At 32.8% G+C, this 22192-nt stretch overlaps 1 protein-coding gene across 5 annotated transcripts; it reads right to left on the reverse strand.

The window, feature by feature from the left end:
• Positions 1–1176: 1176 nt before the first annotated feature.
• ehmt2 (euchromatic histone-lysine N-methyltransferase 2) lies at positions 1177–22033 on the reverse strand. 5 transcript variants are annotated; one of them, XM_067411106.1, is made up of 28 exons: positions 21993–22033; positions 21401–21443; positions 20534–20629; positions 17287–17519; positions 17132–17207; positions 16958–17046; positions 15706–15879; positions 15570–15623; positions 14304–14436; positions 14138–14233; positions 13805–13938; positions 13556–13699; positions 11811–12118; positions 11409–11648; positions 10213–10295; positions 10020–10126; positions 8756–8878; positions 8395–8496; positions 8219–8323; positions 6643–6797; positions 6398–6565; positions 6130–6274; positions 4861–4938; positions 4661–4776; positions 3346–3432; positions 3090–3168; positions 1811–1986; positions 1177–1659 (listed from the first exon to the last, which is right to left on the reverse strand). In XM_067411106.1, the coding sequence occupies exons 1-28, from the start codon at positions 22017–22019 to the stop codon at positions 1479–1481; spliced, it is 3552 nt and encodes a 1183-aa protein (XP_067267207.1). In that variant the 5' UTR covers positions 22020–22033; the 3' UTR covers positions 1177–1478. The 5 variants fall into 5 exon arrangements, with proteins under 5 accessions (XP_067267207.1, XP_067267205.1, XP_067267206.1 ...); XM_067411104.1 differs by having other exon boundaries at positions 6112–6274; XM_067411105.1 differs by having other exon boundaries at positions 6643–6806.
• Positions 22034–22192: the final 159 nt, after the last annotated feature.

Raw genomic sequence — 22192 nt, forward strand, 5'->3', positions numbered from 1 at the left:
GAACATACAATTTATGTTGCTAAGAGTGGTTGCTAAGGGTGTTGTGTAGTGATACACAGAATCATTGGGTGAATAAAACACAGCTATTGACCAATCAGAATCAAGCACAGGAACTAACCATTTTATAAATTATTCATATTCGACCTTTATGAGTAAATATACTCATTTTTTTTTTACATTTCTGTTTTTTTACAAATAGAACTATTTAATTTGTAAAGTTTAAACAAAAGAATTAGGCTATAAATTACAATTGACAGGTTCTGTTTATAATGTTTACATTTCACCATTAGTCTGATAACTCTGACCTTGAGTTATTGATTTCTACTGACTCTTATCAGACACGAGTAATACAAACCACTCAATGACACACTAAAGACTGATAATTCAGGTCAACACATGAAGGAAGAAAGTGTAAAATATCCAACCACACTTTCCACAAAACACTAATTCCATATAGGCTATATATCACAGTAGGAGAACATTGCCACGTTTTTTGTTTGTAATCCTGATTTTATCCTGTTAATTGTTAAAAAGGGAAAAGCATTGCAGTTTTGTTTTTCTTGATCTTTTTCCAAGTAATTTTAAAGAAGTTTCTTGTTTAGTTATTTGTTATTTTGGCCATGCCTCCCCTGAAGCTATTGTCCCCTATTTCTATTATTATTCTCTTTGGTAGGCTATTATTAGTTCTGTTATTATTGCTACTTTTGTGATTGTTACCATTATTTATAACTTCAAATTAAGTTATTTTCATTGAATTGGTGGTTGTGTTGTTGATTATGGGACAGGAGATTTCTTTTTTAAAATTTTCTTTACTTTGTTACTAGCCTAAGAGAGATTTTTTTTTTTTTTAACATTTAAACATCGACATTTTGAACATTCAGAAATAACATTATTGGAACATTAACAAAACGTTCTTAGAACAAGTTTGTTAGCTGGGATGGTCCCACTTCAAATGGAAATTTATGATTTTACAGTAGTAAAAATACAGCAGTAAAAACAGAATGATTGCATTTGATTGCCCTGATAAATTGTTGGAAGTGATTTCATATTCCTGAAGAAATCTTTTGTGACACAAACAACAAAAGAAAAGACATTTCTGTATCAAACAGTATTTATTAAAACAATAACACTTACAAAAAAAAGTTCATGATATTTAATGAAAAAGAGGAACCGTTGTGATCAGATGACAGCTGGCGTAAAATCGCCAGTTTTGTGACATTTCCCCTCCTGATCCGAGCAGGATTTACAGCCGTGAATTTGAATACTACTTCCTGGTGGTATTTTGGAAAAGCATTTGCGTGTGCTGAACTTCAGGCCGCGGTGTCGTTTTATTGTTTCCCGTTTCCCGTCAGATGGAAGAAATTAATCATTTGAAGATGCAAACACAAGTATCACTGTGATAAGCACACGTCTCTGTTTGAGAGCTGTACATTTGTCACACAAACGTTTAAACACAAGCATAATGTTCGAGAGTCTCGTTACGAGTGTCCTAACACCGGAAGTCCGGCTTCCCCGGCGGGATCCGGACAGACCTCCAGACGGGCCAGTCGGCTCTGCTCCAGCGCGATGGCCTCCGCCGAATGTTTGCATTTCTCTGAGCCGCACTGACAGGTGAAGTACTTGCTCTTGATGTCCCAGAAACGATCGCCGTAATCAAACCTGTCAGAGAGAGCAGACGCACTCATAAAACTTATCACCTGGACAGGATGCAAATACGGCCATAAATTCCTTGGGATCAAGCTGAGACGTCAACAGCCATGAACTCATAAAGCAATTAGTGATTGCACACAAACATCATCTTATCTCTCACCCCAGTTCCTGTCCGGTGAAAATGTCTCTGGAGCTGAAGAAGGCGATGCGAGGGAAGCGCAGGTCCTGGTGCAGCATGAACACACGCACAGGGATGATGTTGGGGTCGCACAGGTGGTTTATGAAGCGGCTGATGTTACCATAGTATCGGGCATCAATACAGTACACTTCACCGTCCTGTGAAAGACACGGTTATTACAGTTTACTAACAGAAAACTACTAAAAACAGTTTTGGGAATTTTGTATCAGTTTTTATTTTTTTGTCATTTTAATTTTAAGTTTTAGTCATTTTGTTGTGTGTTTAGTATTTTTTATATTTTATTTTAGTTTTTAGGTATTTAAATACATCAAGTTAAACAATGCAAATGAGAAATTGCTTTGACAACTAGCTGAAATAAAATCAGTTGAATTTTCTTTACATTTTATTTCAGTTAATGTTTATTTGATTTCAAGTAACAAATGTTTTTTTTATGGTTTCAGTTTAAATTTTAGTTTACTATAATAACCCTGAAAAGCACAGAAAAAAGGAGACAAATTTTAAACAAATTATATATATAATATATATATATATATATATATATATATATATATATATATATATATATATATATATATATATATATATATATATATATATATAAATTACATAATAATTAAATAATAACAAAATAACACTGGTGAAAAGACAGAATTCAGGAAATATTTCAATTGATTATATAGCGTCTGATGGCCTGATAGTGTCTCTCTGAGCACAAAATATTACTTGCATTGTACATAGATGGTGTTTTTATATTGTATTGCATTTAGTTTTAAAGCAGGTGAATGACCACCATATGCATGCTGGTTTTTGTCAGGAAATCAAACTTTTTTCCATAGTTCTCAAAAATGTCAAGTCAAAATTATCTGCTTTTCACAAAGCATCTTTAGAGAAAATCATGATGTTAATGTTTATAATATCTGCATGCCTTATAGTTGCATTTAGCAGATTAGAGCAGAGTGATAATATAGTTAGATTTTGTGATGCTATAAACACTCGTGCAGTTGTGATTTGCTATACAGCATATATTGCTTTACATGAGCAGACTGACTGTATGCAAGATATACTTATTTAAATTTGATATAGAGAGAGCTGTGTGATAATATAGTTACATTTTACAAGCATCAACAAGCAAGAAGTTGAGATTTACATTGAGGCTAAATAGTTTTGGTGCAAATTTGTGTCAGTGAATTTGCATCATGTCACTCCTCTAGTAAACAGACTGAAATCAGAGTCACTGCACCTTGTTGTCCAGATCAAACAGGTACGAATCGTCCTCCCTCACGTCTGCTTCAGCGTCAGAGATCAGCTCGCCAACATACCTGCAGAAATACACAGATATTACAGCAGAAACAACAGGGCGCCCTTCTGAAGAACAGATGGTTTGTCAAGCTTTTAGGAGGAGAACAAGCTGAGAAGCCCACTAAACCAGCTTTGCATTGAGCTCTTAAACAGATACTTTGAAGGCATCGCACAAATTCACATGGAGAGAAACTCACTCGCAGATGAAACTTCCTTGAGGAATATCCTGAAGCGCTCTGACGCCCCATCCCATCTTCTCAGTGCGGTAGAGCTGCAGACGCACCCTGAAACACAAAATCAGGTCAAAATGGAGTTTGTTTCTGGAGTCTGAAACAAAGAGAAGCTTGTAAACTCCTTTGAACCCCTACTGGTCATGAGACTTATGATATCATAGGTGGGTGTGGCTCTGAGGCTCCACCTTCTTTGATGTGTAACTCTTCTGGTTCATTTCTTCTATTTAGTCCGTTGAGGTCAGATGCGAGTAAAAACATGAACACACTGAAGAGCCGCTTTATAGCAGAACATCAAGTTGTAATTGTAGTTTAAAGCAACACTGACACTGTTTTTCATGTTTAAAACTGTGAAGCTGCTGCTTTAAAGAAATTTATTGTATAAAGTGGTAGAAAAATAAACGTGATGTGACTTTATGGGAGTCCTGAATCGCAGATCTGGTGCAAACATATCCACATTGCTATGATCAGGTGCTTTCTGAACTGCTGTTTTCTCACCGCTGTCATTTTTGTTGTTTATTTTGTTATTGAGCACATATTTACATGTTCATCTAAATGTCGCTCTCAGCAACGTGGACAGCATCTGGATGTTTGTTGAAAAGCTATTTAATTATTTAAAAGCTATTAAATGTATTTAATTCAAACTTCTTTTCACCCGAAGAATGAAAAAAAACAATCGCCATGAGAATAAATAAAGGGATTAGTCAAAAGCATCAATTATTATATTTATAGTCATTAAAAATATGACTATATATAAATCTTTTTTTCTAATTGTTCAGATTTTTCAAATGAAAATAGCTTCTTTTCAAATCACCAGCTGAATGAAAATGCATTATCACTCTCTTATTGAACAGTAGAAATATAGCGGTTACCCTGTGCAGCTAAGCTTTAGAAATGCGACTAGTTTGCATGTATGTCATAAACATTGTCATAATTTATCGACAGTGGATCATAAACAATCATGTGCCATGAATGCACAGTATTCTCTGAACGCGCAACAGCGCAGCGTTTTGACTTTAAAACGTTCAACGCTCAAACTTAATCAAATCCTCGCCTTTTTAAGTTTAATGATCTCACTAAGCCATATCTCGATTCCTGGTTTTCTGTCTTTAAAATGAAGACCTTTTGAAATGATAATCAAGACCTTTCTTATACAATTTGATAAAACTGAATTTAAGACTTTAAGGACCCGCAGGTGTTTCAAATGACCAGCTCATGCAAAAGCGTTCATTTGACATGCAAAACATTTCAATGCAGCAGATTTATTCTGAAAATAACTTACTTGATTCCAGCTTGAACCACTCGGTTCTTGCAGGTTTTGTGGCACGAACAGGCCATGTTACACTCAAAGATCAGAGGCGGCTCGATTTTATTAAACTCCTGAAGAAGGCGTTGATCCTGCCAGAACACATGCGTGCTGTTATACAGTCTTCAGTCTGGAATATTAGAGCTTCTCATAGAGATCATGAAGCTGTACTTTACCTTATCGTACCAGCAGCGGATGCTGAGCTGCCCGCAGAGACAGTTGCTGGAGGAACAATCGTCCGTGCAGCTGCAGTGCTGAAACACACACATCACACATCTATAAAACCAGCTGTGAACAAACACGAGAAATGTGAGTTCATCTTATTATGAAGTACAATTATAGATACTCAGTATTGTCAATGCCTTTGTTGGTTATACAAGAAACACTTAAAAAGTGTAAAACATAAAGTGAACATTAAATTGTGGTGATTTTAACAAGCTTTTTGTTTGGGCACTAAAGGATTTTTTTATTCTCAAAGGGTTTTATTTTTATTTAATCACTTATTTTTCTTTTATTCATTAATGACAGTATTGAGAACAAATGATTTCAGAAACAGTCCGAATCAAAATTACAGTTGGGATGTAATAGTTCATAACAATGATTCAATGATTCATTTACTGATACATTATTGTTCATTATTGTTGTTCAGGATCAGTAAAATTGTTTTCATGTTTTTGAAAGAAGTCTCTTCTGCTCACTAAGGCTGCATTTATTTGATTAAAATACAAAAAAAGGAAAGAAAAAAAGTGAAATATTTTAAAATATAAAAGAACTGCTTTTATTTGAATTTATTATTGGGGTATCCAAAATGTCTTTATTCATATGATTTTTTGTAATTATTCTTTATATATTATTATTATTATTATTATTATTTTACGTGTTATTGATTTCGTTAATCATTTATATTAAATTTAGAACATCATGAGAGCGGCGTGGGGTGAGGCGTCTACGTCGTGACATCTAGCTACTGGAGTGCCTCAGGGCTCAGTGCTTGGACCGCTTCTCTTCTCCATCTACATTTTCAATAAAACAGCTAAAGGCGCATCTTTTTCGTCAACACTTGACCCATTAATACTAACAATTACTATTCTATCTGTATATATATTTATTTATAAATATATATGTACTGTGCTAGACTAACTATAACTAGTCACAGCACGAAACATAAGTTGATAAGAGGATGCAAGTTTCCTGCATATATATTCATTGCTCTTATTTTGCTCTTCACTTTTCTTCTGCTTCATCTCTTCTACCTCTCCTTTCATTCTGCAAATATCTTAAATTTGTCCTTTTTTCTCTATACTGTGATCTTCACAATCTTCATATGTTAGATACTGGATTTTATTATAAACAATTATTAACGTGATTCATTTGTTTGTCACGATAATTTTAGATTTTACAAATATGTGTGTGTGTTGTGTATTTACTGTAGTGTTGAGAGGCACCTGCAGGTGTGTGATGTTGCGGTCGATGTTCATGGCGGATGTTTCACAGTTCTCCGCGATGTATTTGTAGTCAGACGGACAGCCTTCATCGTCCACACCGTTAACACACGGGATGGGAACGTTCTCATAACCCTGAGCCACGTCACTACACACACACACACACAAAATCTAGTTCAAAATAACAATAAATACTATACTGGTATATAAATACTACTAAAATCACACTGATACACACATTTCATTCTCAGCATTAGAGACACACACTGACCTGCATATGATCCTCTCTGTCCGTACGACGCGATTGGCGATTCCCCGACGCAACTTCCTGTTGATCTGCAGCGCCACCCATACGGGCGTGTCACTGCGGGCGAGAGAGAGCGGCGTGTCGCCCTCTTTGTTCATAATGTCGATGTCAGCACCCCGAGAGAGAAACAGTCTGAAATAAAGACGCACAGGACATGTTAGATGAGCACATGACACCAGAAACAGGCTCACAGGTGGCGCGTGACGCACGTGACGCAGTCGGTGAAGCCCTCGCGCGCGGCGATGTGCAGCGGCGTGTCTCCGTGCAGGTTGACGGACGACAGAGGACAGCCGGCGTTCAGAACCAGTTCTGCGATCTCAGCGCTGCCCGCGAACGACGCCCAGTGCAGACAAACATTCATCTCCTGTACAAACAAAACACACATCGGGAGAACACTTTATAATTAATATCATTCTTCTAGTCATGACAAATCAAATCAATTAGTTGTGATTAATCGCATCTAACATAAAAGACTGTGTTTACATACATACACACACACACACTATATATTTACAAACTTTTATTTTAGATGCGATTAATTGACTTAACATCACTAGTCAAGTTGTCAGATTGATATTTGTAAATAAAGATAAGAAGAAAGATAATAATCCCTTTAATCAAACAAATGACAAGAAAAATAATGTGAATTCATTGGAGAGTTATTATAGTTAATCAAAACCATAAAAAATATTATTGTTACTTGAAATATATCAACTTGACTCACAAAATATTAAAAAGGTTTAATATTTTAATTAAAAAAATTAAATAAAGACAAAAAACAAAATTACTAAAACTTTAACTAAAATTAAAATGATCCTAGATCATAAAATTGTAAATTTTTAAAATAAAATAATTGAATCAAAGAAGTGCAAATCAAAGAATTATGTGCTTTTGTCATTTTTATTTATTTTATTTTTTTTAGTTTATATTGTTCTATTTAGCTTTAATTTCAATTTATTTCCATTTGTCATTGTAAAAGTAAACAATAATAAAATTATAATTAATTCTTATTTTCAACATTTCTTATTTTTGTTTAAGTTTTAGTAATGTTGTCATGTGCTTGTCATCTATGTTTTTATTTTTAATATCTCTATTTAGCTTTCATTTTAATTCAATTGTACTTTTAGTAGTTTTATTACTTCAACCTAAATTTATTTCAATTAGTTGCCAAGGTGACACTTCTAATTTTCTGATATGTGCTTTTGTAATTTTTATTTGTTTTTATTTTTTAATGTTTCCATTTAGCTTTAATGTATTATTATTTCAGTTTTAGTCATTTTAGCACTTCGACATGTCATTTTAGCTGCTAAGTTTCTAATTTCAGTTTAAGTTTTAGTAATTTTGTATGTGCATGTGTCATTTTTATTTATTATCCATTTTTATTTTTTGAATATTTCTATTCTGAGAGACATCATGAGAGCGGCGTTGCGTCTAAATCACAAGATCAAGCTACCGGAGTGCCTCAGGGCTCAGTGCTTGGACCGCTTTTCTTCATTTACATTTTAAAGAAAAGGCTAAAGATGCAACTTTTTCATCAAAACTTGACACATTAATACTAACACTTACTATTCTATCTATTACTACTTACTATTGTATCTTTTTATTATATATATATATATATATATATTTATTTATTTAAAAAAAAATAAAATAACTAGGACTGGTCACAGCACTAACATATTGTTGCCCTATTGTTGCTTTGATTGCTTCTATTTTTCTCTTTTGTAAGCTGATTTGGTCAAAAGTGTCTGCTAAATGATGGAATATCAACGGTCAGAGACTCACTTTGTCTCTGAGCGTGACGTCGGCTCCTCTGTTGAGCAGAGCTCGGATCACGTCTATATGTCGGTGTTCTGCGGCCCAGATGACGGGCGTCCAGCCGCCGCTATCCTGAAACACAGAGCCGATGTCAAACACCTGCAGCTGCAGCATGAGACGGACTGACGCGCTCAGAAACACACCTGTGCGTTCAGATCCACCTGTCCGGTGCTCAGTAACAGCATCACCACCTCCAGGTTCCCCAGTTTGGCAGCGTGATGCAGGCCTGTAGATCCGTCCTCCTCCTAAACACCAAACACACCTCATTCAGCACCAAACACCAGCAACAGAGCATGACGCTCGCAACACTAATGTCATGGGTTTGAGTCATGAACTGTCACATGCACACCTTGAACGCAATGCAAGTGGCTTAAAAGCGTCTGCCAAATGCAAACATGGAAATGTGACTTCACACAAAACTAGATGATTTATATTTATTGTTTTCCACAACTAGGAGCAGGTGGCTTGGGATGTTTTAAGCAAGTGTGTGTGTGTTTTTCTCACTGCATGATAGACGCAGGCTCCGCTCTGGATCAGGTATTTCACCACCTCCACATGATTGTTCACGATGGCCTCTAACAGAGGGGTCCGCAGGGTCTTGTCTTGGGCGTCCACCTTAGCGCCTGCCTAAAATCAAGCACGGCACAAAAGCAGGAATTTTAATAAACATTTTCCTCAGATACAAACCGAGACAAGGCCAGTACTCAGAAAACAACAACATTTTTCTGCAGCAGGGATTCCCAAATGTTTTTGTCATCCAAACCACTTTGAGCAAAAATATTGTCTTAAAGATTTTAAGTTAACGTTTCAATAATTTAATAACATATTCACAGTAAACATTTCATATATTTTATGTTTTATTTTGATTGTTTTTATCACTGATTTATTTTTAATTTGACTTTTTTTTATTTTAGTAAGGGATTTTTTTTTAAATATTTTTATTTTTAAATTATGTTGCATTTTTTATAATTAGATTTTTAGTAAGTTTTATTTTGCTCTCATTTAAAAATATTAAATTTTAAATTTTTATGATTCAATTAATTATTACTAATTTTATTTTGTATGTTTTTATTACTAAACTATGTATTTTTAATTTTGCATTTTATGTTTTAATTTTTAGTAAGCGTTTCATTTACTATTTATTGCTTATTTTAAAATTATTTAATTTTAAATTCAATCATTATTAAGAATTATTTTATAATGATTCAATTAATTAATACAAATTTTATTTTGATTGTTTTTATTTTAAAATTATTTAATTTATTAATAATGATTTAAATCATAAAATTGGTAATTTTATTATGATTCAATAAATTATTACTAATTTTATTTTGATTGTTTTATTTAAAAATAATGTATTTTAATTTATAAATTTTATGGTTTAATGTTTAGTAAGGGTTGTATTTTGATTGCCGTTTTTTTTAAGTATTTAATTTTCTATTTTTATGATTTACGTAATTATTATTATTATTATTTTTAATTACATATCTTAATTTAGCAATTTAAAAGATTAACTTTTTACTAAATATTGTTTTTATTTTAAAATTATTTACATTTTGCAATGTTATTATTTATTTTTTATTATGGCTTTTATTTTGATTGCTCTTATTTAATTTTCCATTTTTATGATTTAATTTATTATTATCTTTTTATTAACTCACAAACCCCAGTATGGGAAACCCATATGATCCATATAATCACTATAAGCAGTGACCTCTAGCGTGCAGTGGATGTTCAGAAGTCAGTGAAGTGTGGCAGTGGAGCTCACCTGTACGAGCAGGTAACAGACCTCCAGCAGACCTCTCTGGGCGGCCGCGTGAAGAGCGCAGCGTCGGTTCTGAGAGTCCGACTGATACGACGGGTCGATGCCCTCCACTGACAGAGACACAGAGAGAACATCAGATCTGATGCCGAGAAGCTGAACAGGTGTGAGACGTGAACATGAGAACACAGGTACGTACTGAGCATGAGCAGAACTCGCTGAGCTTCACCCTGTTTGGCTGCGGGATACAGCTGACGGGGGTGAAACCGCAGCTTCTTCCTCCTGACCAACCGGAAAAAGCCAAACAGATCACATGACAATGACATCATTTTTAACCTGAGTATGTGCAGAGTGGCATACTACCATACCGTTTTAGCATCAATTCTGCACAATATATTTTAATTTTGTATATTCATAATTCAATTAATTATTACTACTTTAAAATTGTGTATTTTTTAATGCATTTTCATAATTTCATTATTTTATATTGGTTGCTTTTATTTCAAAATTATGTACTATTTTATTTTGATTGATTTTATATTAAAATGATGCATTTTAAATTTGCATTTTAATGATTTAGTTAATTATTACTATGCATTTTGATGGTTTTTATATTAAAATGTGTTTTTCACATTTCAATTGTATTTACTTTTAAATTATATAATTTAATATTGTATTTTTTATAAATTACTACAGTGTTTTATTTTGATTTATTTTAAAATTATGTATTTTAATATTGCAGTTTTATGATTTAAATAACTATTACTAAGTATTTGATTGTTTTATTTTAAAAATATTGTTTTATTTTAAAAATATCTATTTTAATTTTGCATGTTTATAATTTAATTCATTATTGAGTATTTTATTTAAATTGTTTGTTTGATTAATTAATTTGCATGTTTATAATCTGATTCATTATCATTATTTTGAATATTTTTATTTTAAAATTATGTATTTAAATTTTCTATGATTTAATTAATTATTACGATGGATTTGGATTGTGTGTATATTAAAATGTTTTTTAATTTTGCATGTTTATATTTTTAATTCACTATTAAGAATTTTATTTAAATTGTTTTTTAATTAATGTGCATGTAGTTCATTATCACCGTTTTATTTTGAATTTTTTTATTTTAAAATTATGTATTTTAATTTAGCATTTTTATGATTTAATTGATGATTACTAAGTATTATTTTAAAAAAAAATTTAATTTAAAAGATTTAAAGTTGTGTATTTGAATTTCTTCACAATTTTTTTTAGTCTTAAATTATCATATAAACAATAAAATTAAATTTAAATAAATAAAATACATATTCATTATAAAATACATATTTATTTAATACTTATAATAAATATTTAATAAATATGTTTATTTGATGTATGAATGTGGTCACCTCTCGGTGTCCTGTGTGAGAATGGCTCTCTGCAGCGCCGCCCTCCTGTCTCCAGGTGGAAGTGCGCTGGGACAGACTGGCTTCCCATTGGGCAGGACGAGCGAAGGTCCCACACTGTCCACCCCACCGTCGCCCAGGGCGACCACATCCTCCTCCCCGCCCCCTCCTGGAGTGGCATTGGCCGGCTGAGGTTGCAGCTCCACCCCATTTCTTACATCTCCACGACAGCGCATCCTCGCGCTACATAAAACAGACATCAAAGACGGTTTTTAATCCAATATTTGTTCATTAGTAAAGCGAACAAACCTTTTTGTTTATTTGCAAAACTTTTAATCAGAGAACAAAAAAGTAAAGAGATCATATTTATTGAAGAGATCATATTAGTAAACAATTTTAACTCACTTGATTGGCTCTCCCATCTTCTTGTCGTTGTTCAGCGCCCGTGCTGTGGCAGCGAGGGCGGACGGGAGTAGGGAGGGTGTGGTGGTGGTGGACGAGGCGCTTGCAGTGACCACATTAGAGCCAGATGAGGGCGCTGCAGGAGGGATGGTGACCTCACGCGCCTCTGACGCATCCTCGCCGCAGTGAGGGCAAAACAGCAGGCCGACGCCCACTCCTCCACGGCTCCGCCCACCGCCCAGCACTGACACGCAGCCACGGTGGAACCGATGAGTAATACGAACGTCCGGACAACATTCCAGAAATGTTCCCTGTGCCGAAAAACATGAGGAGGAGGAGCTTTGAGCTTCATGTTAGACATTTTTCCCTAAAAATGGGGTTTGTGAGTTGATGAAAAGCTTAATTAAATCATAAAATGTAAGATTAAAATAAATACATAATAAATGAACTACTAAAAAATATTTGAAGAGTTTCGTTGCAAAACGAGATAAATCCGTTTTTAACATTTTTGTCAAAACATGTTTATTATTATGTTATCATGTTATTATTTTGTTTTATGGTGCTACTTAGCTGTATTTTTTAAGTTATGAAGGTTTAAATCAAAACAAACCAACTGCAGTTGAATTGATATTAATTGGAATGCACAACCAAAAAACAAGATTTTTGAAAAATTAAAAAAATTGATTTCTCTCGTTTTGCAACGAAACTCTTCATTTATTTATTTAGTTACCTGTGTCATGTGACCATTAACAAGAACTGAAATAATATTAAATCTCAGGAGAGCTTTAATTAAATATTTTTGGTTAAAGATTTTTGGCTGACAAAGAACATTTGGGAATCCCTGAACTAAAGCTTTTAAAAAACAGTTAAAGGGATCATTTACAAAAATAATAATAATAATAATAATAATAATAATAATAATAATATATATATATATATATATATATATATATATATATATATATATATATATATATATATATATATATATATATATAAATAAAACAAATACATAGATATATATAAATAAATAAAAAAGAAATAAAAAATTAGAAATAATTATGTAAATAAATGGTTAAATCCAGAAATAAATGAATACATTTTTTTTTTTTTTATTAAATATTTTGTGAAACAGTACAAACTGTTGTTGTAAGGCTATCAAAAAAGCTATTTTTACTTTAAAATTATATACTTTAATTTTGCATTTTTGTAGTTTAATTATTAGTGTTTTATTTTGATTTCTTTTATTTTAAAAATATGTTTTTAAAATTTGCATTTTTATAATTTAATTACAAAATATTTTAATAAGGTTGTGTTAAATTATTAAAATTATTTAATTTTGCATGTTTATAATTTAATTCATTATTATTATTTTATTTTTGTAGTATTTTTATGTAGTAAAATTTTTTGAATATTTTATAATTTAATTAATAATATAATTATATTATTAATATTATTAATTATATATTATATTATATAATATATAATTAATTAAATTATATAATTATATTATTAATTATATTATTATATATTTAATTAATTATGTATTAAATTAAGTATTTTAATTGGGTTGTATTTATTTTTACAATAAAATGTTAAATGTTAAAATGTTACATTTTTATAATTTAATTAGTTATAATTGTACATTTATTTATTTATTGTTAAATAACAACATGCAACATCAGGGTGAGTAAATAATAAGTTTCTCTTCTTCCTGTAAGATGACTGCCGTGTTCAGAGACACTCACGGAGAGGCAGAAGTATCCGCAGCCGGGACAGCAGTGATGTTTGACCATGTGTGAACGGTGCGTCTCACACAACACCATCAGAGACACGCGGCTGGAGGGACGCATCGTCTCCCCCTTCACGATCACACTGGTACAGCCCACCAGCTGAAACACACAGAGGACGGGACGACCCACAGCAGAGAGACGGGGGAGATCAGCTTTAGTTATATAAATCCCTCTGTGACGAACACTTGCAGAAGCAGGGCTCACCTCTCCGTTGATGCTCTCTATGGCCATACAGGTCCTGTTGGACCGAGCGCTGAATCCGTCCACACGCGGCGCCTCCATCCGGCAGCTGCACAGAGGAAGCTCCTCCAGACGCTCCGTTTCTGCGTCACTGCCGTCTACACACACACAAATCAGCATATCAGAATGACTTCTGAAGGATCATGTGACACTGAAGACTGCAGTAATGATGCTGAAAATTCAGCTTTGATCACAGGAATAAATTACATTTTACAATATATTACAGCTATTTTAAACTGTTATCATATTTCACAATTGTGACTGTATTTTTCATGTGATCATGTGATGGTCACACACCGGCGTGTGGAGAGAGAGAGAGGCTGTCGGCTGCTGAGATGTCCAGTGAGTCCAGAGGAACCTCAGTGTAGTCGGCCGCGGCCGCTGCGGATTCACCTGTCGGACACACACACTGCTCACATCTACACACACACACACCATCATCATCATCAGGTGTGTGTCTCACCTTTATCTGCCTGCGGCTCTCCAGCGGGGGGTTTGTCTCTCCCTTTACCCTTCCCTTGACGCTTCCATGGCGTCTCGTCTCTCTCTGCTCCTGCTTTCTTGTAAGAGGCGAGGGGCCGATCCGAGTCCGAGCTCTGAAACACACACACACACACACACACACACACACACTCCAGTTTATCAGTTCACCAGCACACAACTGGTCATTTTGATATCAGCATCAGTTCATGTCATTGCTTCTTCTGTCAGTTTATAAGTAAACAATGGTACATCTATATCTATATCTATATATATTATATATACATACATACTGGAATTTCTAACTTCAAACTTCGATAACATGGGGATAAATATATTACTGCTGTAATACAATTGCTCTGTAAAAATAAAAAAAAACTTAAGTATATTAATTATTTAAGGGTTCCAGTAGTAAATTTACAATACTTATGCCTTGTTATCTTCATTTGCAAGAATGCAAGAACTATTTTATAGTTAATTTTGTCTAAATATTGTTTAAAATGTTTAGAGATCAAACAAATTTTGACAAATTAATTATAATGACTATCCTTCCCAAAAAAAATAATTTTTCCAGGCATTCAAAATTATTGGATAGGGATTTAATTTAATATTTTACACCAATTACACTTTTAATTGCTAGACAATAAGGCCAAATTTATTAGTATTATTCTTTTTTAATTTTGATAAAAAATGTATAGTATATAAAAATATATAGTATATTATATATATTATATAAAGATATAGACTTTTTTCTTCAATTTTCAAAAACATTTTAATATTTTATTTTTACATTTTATTTTTAAATAAAAAAATATATAATATATAATTATAGAGACTTTCTTTTTATTTTTAAATTTAGGCCTAATAAAGGAAGAGAGAGAGAGAGAGAGAGAGAGAGAGAGACACTTCCATTTCCATAATTTTAATACTAAAAAATATAATGTATAAATATATAGACATACTTTTTTATTTTCAAAAAGTTTAATTTTTTTATTTTTAAAATAATTTAAGGCCAAATTTATTAATATTTTCCTTTTTTAATTTCCATGAATTTTTAAGTTTCAATAAATATTTATTTTTATACTGACCTTTTTAGTTTTCATTTATAAAACATTTAAATATTTAATCCTGCTTTCTAGATATTGCCATCGACCAATGAAAAAACAGTATCTGTGGAAGTCTTTTCCGAACATCCTGAAATTGTATGAAAATAAGGTGCTCTTTCACTAGATTGGTTAGAAACACTCACATGATCAGACAGATGCCCCTCCTCCAGCGTCTCGTCTGCCATCCCATCATCTGACTGCAAAATAAAAGCACAAGTGTCTCAGATCTACAGCAGCCGTGAGTCTCTCTGAATCATGTGATCGCAGTGACGTGTTCACCTTGCTGTCGGAGTAGATCAGGTCGTCTCCAGAGTAACTGTTGTAGAGCAGGTGGAAATCTTCCTCATCGGCCTCCTCATCAAGATCCTCCAGCCAACCACCGTGATGCTCTTTAGTTGCCTTGGCAACTGGCTCCTCCTTCCCCATCGCTGGAGATGTGGTCATCGCTGGAGACTGCGAAAAACAAACACCAAATTATATTATGATAAGCAGTGGGATCATAACAAAACACACAGTCAGGCCTCTAAATTCTGACTGGATGAGCTACAATAGTCAATACAAATCAACTATCTATATTGCTTAACACAGACTATTATTATTATTATTATTATTATTATTATTATTATTACTATAAATAATAATAATAATAATAATAACAAGAAAACATTAAATAATTATTATTAATATATTTATTTATTGAACAATGCTATATGTTACCATATTGCTATGATAAAAACACAATAACAAAATAAATAATAATAATTATTATTTATTTAACATATTTATTTAACATTAGTATCATATTGCCATTACCAGTATTTTATAAAAATAACCAATTTCAGTCAATGTTTAATTAATTAATAATAATAATAATAATAATAATAATAGCTATGATTATTAACAACAACAATTATTACTATTATTGTTATTATTATTATAAAATTATTAATGTATTTATTTAATAAACACTGTTGTCTTTTATTGCTATGATGCAATGATTAAAATTAAAAATGATAATTGTTATTAATAATTAATGCAATGGTATCTTTTATCATATTGCTATAGTAAAAGAATAGCAATAATAATAATTATTATTATTATTAATTTTGTTTATTTGTTTATTGGTATCTTTTTCATAGGGCGATTACCATAATTTTATAAAATCAACAATGCATTCTAGTCAATGTTCAACAAATAAAATAATATGTTAATTTATAATTCATTTATTTATTAAACACTATTTTATCATTGATAAAAGATTACTATAACAATCATTTAAAATAGTATTTTTGTTATTATTAATTCATCTATTTATTGAACATTAGTATCTTTTATCATATTTCTATTATCAGCATTTTATTAGATCAACAATCCATTGTAGGCGTGATGAACAGTGATTTAAGCACATTATATCTGCTTCACACTGTATTTAACAGCACAATTTAACCATGTTAAAGTGCCGCACAGCATCTAATGGTTTATTGCTTTATTTTAAAGCTGTCAGACACACATGACGTGTCGTTCCTCTCACCTCCGTCTGCGGCCGCTGCACTTTCTCTGGAGTTCCTGCAGGAGGCGCCGAGTCATCAGAGTCCAGACCTACCTTACGCTTCTTCACAGCTACACAGAGAGAAAAACATGTAAACCTCACACACTCACACATCCAAATGAATTATACAGAATATGATTACACAAGATTGATGACCTGAGTCTGCGTCTGTTTTCCCGCCGCTGATGGGTTTCTCAGGCGCAGCTTGTGCAATCGACTCTATAGACTTGATCTGCTCAGAAACACAGGAGAATCAGTTTCAGTACATCTGCTGACCTCACCGTGACTGTGTTCTTAGCCAATGAAAGAACCTGTGGGAACGGAGGTCTGTTCATGGTCTTGCGCGCGCGGTGGACTTTAGCCGGAGGACTGGCTGAAGACAGAGATGAAGATGAGGAGGAGGAGGAGGAGGAGGAGGAGGAAGAGGAGGAGGATGATGATGGAGCCGTCTTACTGCCAGGACCGCAGACGCTCATCTTAGCTCTGCCAGACGCCGGCGAAGAGAGGGACGAGGTGGAGGGGGACGCGCTTTTACCCCAGCTGACTGTGAGGAGACACACACACAACAAAATAACACAATCTTTTAGGGTTATGACAACTTGAAATGAAATTATGTTCAACCAACAAACTACACTGGAACTAATTTGCAGGAAAAAAACAGACATTTTTCAGTTAATTATTCATAAAAAAATAAATTTATGTGCGTCAATTAAAAAAGTTACACATAGGTCCATAGTGGATAAAAATGTCTGTGTTTAAAAAAATGTCATAAACATTTGAAGTTTAAATTTAGATTATTGTTGAAGTAAAAAAACGTTTAAAAAGTGAATCCAAAAAAAGTTATAGAGGTTTAAGTTTATGAACAATATTTTATATAAAATATATATTTTATGAAACTCTAAAACTGCTAGAAAATCTAAGCAAGTTCCGAATTTGTGGTTGATATCTCAAAAAATGAGCTTTCAGTAAGATTGTTTGGATGCAGTACCACATTTTCTCCATTAGATGCCAGTAAAACTCAACTGGTGCACACAGTGGTTGAATTTGTGATTTGCAGTAGTTTTTCTCTCAAAAATATTACTTTTTTTTATTACACACATATAAACCACACTCTCACATCCACACCAACACACCCACACAATTATAGCTGCATAATTGATCAAATTGGCTTAATAATATGCAGAGGCAGAAACAGGAATAAAGCAAGTATTTGCTTTATAGGCTATATCTGAGAATATGGCACCATCTGGTAACCCCCCCCCCCCCCCCCCCCAAAAAAAACCCCAAAAAAATATATATATACAGTACAGTCCAAAAGTTTGGAACCACTAAGATTTTTAATGTTTTTAAAAGAAGTTTCGTCTGCTCACCAAGGCTACATTTATTTAATTAAAAATACAGTAAAAAAACAGTAATATTGTGAAATATTATTACAATTTAAAATAACTGTGTACTATTTAAATATATTTGACAAAGTAATTTATTCCTGTGATCAAAGCTGAATTTTCAGCATCATTACTCCAGTCTTCAGTGTCACATGATCCTTCAGAAATCATTCTAATATGCTGATTAATAAATGTAATAAATAAATAAATGTAGCCTTGGTGAGCAGACAAAACTTCTTTTAAAAACATTAAAAATCTTAGTGGTTACAAACTTTTGGACTGTACTAATATATATATATATATATATGAAACTTCGGCTGATCACATGGATGTGACTATTGTGATTCAAAGTCATAGCGCCACCAACTGGAAGCAGAAAATGTGTCACTTTCAGCATACATTGAGATCACCCTCTTATTTTTACCTGATTTGCTTCAAAATTCATCAGAATAATGTTAAAACTTGGCACATGTGAAGTTGATGAAGTGAATATTGTAGCTCATGTGTACAATTAAGTGTCCACCTCTGGGACTTCATGAACATCTAAAAAGGTCACACAGGAAACAGTTACGATTAAACAGACATTTATAGCGCCACCTATTGTTCAATCTCCATAATAAATGGCAAGCTTCTTTAGAGTCATATGCTGCATGTGCTCACTTAATTTCATGAAGTTCTGAGTTTTGGTTTAGGAATTATAGGCTTTTGAGTACATTTTGCCATGCCCATTTTAAAAATGACCCTATTATAGCAACCGAAATGGTAAAGTTCAACATTTTTTTTGATAATTATTGATCTAGAGAGTCCATAGAATTGTCCTAAACTGGTTTCATTCCGATCATGCGAAAAACCTAGGACTAGTTCGCAAAAGTAGGTTTTTCACATATTTGTGAATAATTAATGAACGATTTGATTAACAGCATTGGTTCTTGAGGCAAGGTTGTTCAGCATGAGGAGATCTATCAAATGATACGCATATATATATATATATATATATATATATATATATATATATATATATATATATATATATATATATATATATATATATATATATATATATATATATATATATATATATAATATATATATATATATATATATATATATATATATATATATATATTATATATATATATATATATATTATATATATTATATATATATATATATATATATATATATATTTTAATATATATTATATTATATATATAAAAAAATGTACATTTTGAAGCCTTGCCAGCAGAATGAAAGCCTATTAACAAATGTCAAAAACAAAAACAAAATGGAAAAAGGCAAAAATGTTGACTAGTTTCAACATAATTCACTAAAGGTGAGAATCACCCCATACCATATTATCACAATACTTAACCCATGATATGATATTACTGCGATTTTAAAGATTTTGCGATTTGCAAATTTGCGATATATTACCTTTTTTCAACTGCAAATGCCCCAATAGAAAACTGTCCACTTATATTTTTGTCTGTTCAATTCACGTTTTCATATGCATCTCCTTCATTCCTTCCTTGTTCAATATTACCACAGAAACTTGAGTTTAAATTACACACAATATTAAGTTGATCAACATTATATCAATAGAACTCGTCAAAACAAGGTTTCAACTTAAAAGGTTTAATTAATATCAATAAATTAGTTATATTTTTTGATCCTGCAACCATGAATTTAACTAAGTTGTAGTAATCAGTTCACTGAATTACTTTTTAGAGTGTAAATAAATAAATAAATAATAAATAAATTTTTACTATTTACATTTACAACATATGTGACCCTGGACCACAAAACCAGTCATACAGTTGTACAGGTATATTTGTAACAATAGCCAACAATACATTGTATGGGTTTCATGAAGATATTTTGTAAATTTCCTACTGTAAACATATAAAAAAATTATTTTTGTGAGTGGATATGCATTGCTAAAGACTTCATTTGGACAACTTTTAAGGAGATTTTCAGAACTGTGCAACTATAACACTGTTGCCACGGGTTGTTTTTCATGTCCGCAGGTTGAAGCGACCCAAAATAACATGATATTTAGCCCGTGGAATGCAAAATTTACAAGGGAAACCACCTGAAACTCGATTAGGATAGTTTTGAGTAGCAATTGGGTGGGTTTTGCTGTGAAAATCTGGCAACCCTGCCTGTGACTCACCTACGAAGGTTTTAGTGGACGCGGAGGGCCGTCCATCATCCTGACGTCCCGTCAGATCCTCCATCTGTTTTCCCTTTACAGGTGAAATCGGCTCCGCTAACACGACAAAAACATCACAATTAGAACAATACAGATTAATAGAGAAGCACAGATCCAGAAATTTAGGTTATTATAATAAATCGAAACAATTTCAGATGCTTTAGTCTTGAATTTTACCTGCTTCAAGTGAAATCAGGCATAAGAATGTGATAATGTGCAGTATTAATGATAGAAAAAACTGCGATCTTATTGTATTTCTCATATAATCAGGATGATGCCGATCATTTAATAAAAACTGTTATTGATGGCAATACCAAAATAATATTAAAAGGATAGTTCACCCAAAAAAAATCATTTACTCACCCTCATGTTGTTCCAAACATGTATGTTTGTCTTTATTCTGCTGAACACACACACACAAAAAAGATATTTGTTTGGACCCCATTGACTTCCATAGTATTTTAGCCAATACAATGGAAGTGAATGGGGACCAACAACTGCTCGGTTACAGACATTCTTCAAAATATCTTTTTTTTTGCAAGTGTGTTCAGCAAACTCATACAGTAAACGATGACAGATTTTTCATTTTTAGGTGAACTATCCCTTTAATGTCCTATGTTATACACCTGTAAAATTGTGCATTAAAATGAAATAACATCAAAACATTTGAATGAACTTTAGCACAGATCCAGATGAGTTTGTGAAATCTGTCTGAAGCCCTGCTTTCTAATCAAACTGATGCTGATACAGAAAAAGAGTGGCCAATCACTGATTTCTCCTGTGCATCTCTACTAATTAAACATTAATATGAAAGAGTGACACCCTCACCTTCATGTTTGGATTGAGGAGAAGAGCTCTCATCTGATGGAGTCTGGAGCAATATAGTCAAAAACATTCAGTTAATATGACTTATAGTCCATAAACACACTAAAATATGATCAACACATACGATTTCCAGTTTACAAAAACCTGCTGTTGTAATCAATATCAACAAATAAACTCAAGTTTTAAAGAGGAAACTTGGTCATCTTAAATAAATATGAAGTGACAGCAAAATATTTACCAATGTTTTATTTGCATTAAACTGATAATCAGAGGTCATAAACTTCACATGCTTAATATTTTAGCAGCACCAATCAGCTTACACCGTAACGCGTTTATTGGTTTAAACAGCAGCTGACAAGATCAATGCAAATATGCAATTAATCAGAAAAGCCGCATAACTTGTGCATGTTACAGTGATGAACTCAACACTACATGCTGCAACAGAAGCAGCATGTGAAAACCATTGAATGAAAGCGTCGTTATATCCTCCATTGGGGAATACACATTCATAACGCGACCTTAAACATGCAGATGCACGGCTGTAATTAAGCATGCACGTGTAAATGTGTGTTTTATTGTGTGTTGTGTTTCTCACCTCGAGCGCGCGCTCAGCTGCCGACATGTTGCCGGATGCGCTTGAGGGGAACCGCAGCGCGCGCACCCGCCACTTTCGCTAACATAAAAGTCTGCTTCATTCAAACAAATACTACTCGTGTTTTGTTTATAAAGGGCATTGCGTATTGTTTGTCGATTCTATAAAGTGTTATCACAAGAAACGTCGGAGAAAAAAAGTTT

The sequence above is a fragment of the Chanodichthys erythropterus genome, chromosome 15, assembly GCF_024489055.1.
Source record: "Chanodichthys erythropterus isolate Z2021 chromosome 15, ASM2448905v1, whole genome shotgun sequence".
NCBI lineage: Eukaryota > Metazoa > Chordata > Actinopteri > Cypriniformes > Xenocyprididae > Chanodichthys > Chanodichthys erythropterus.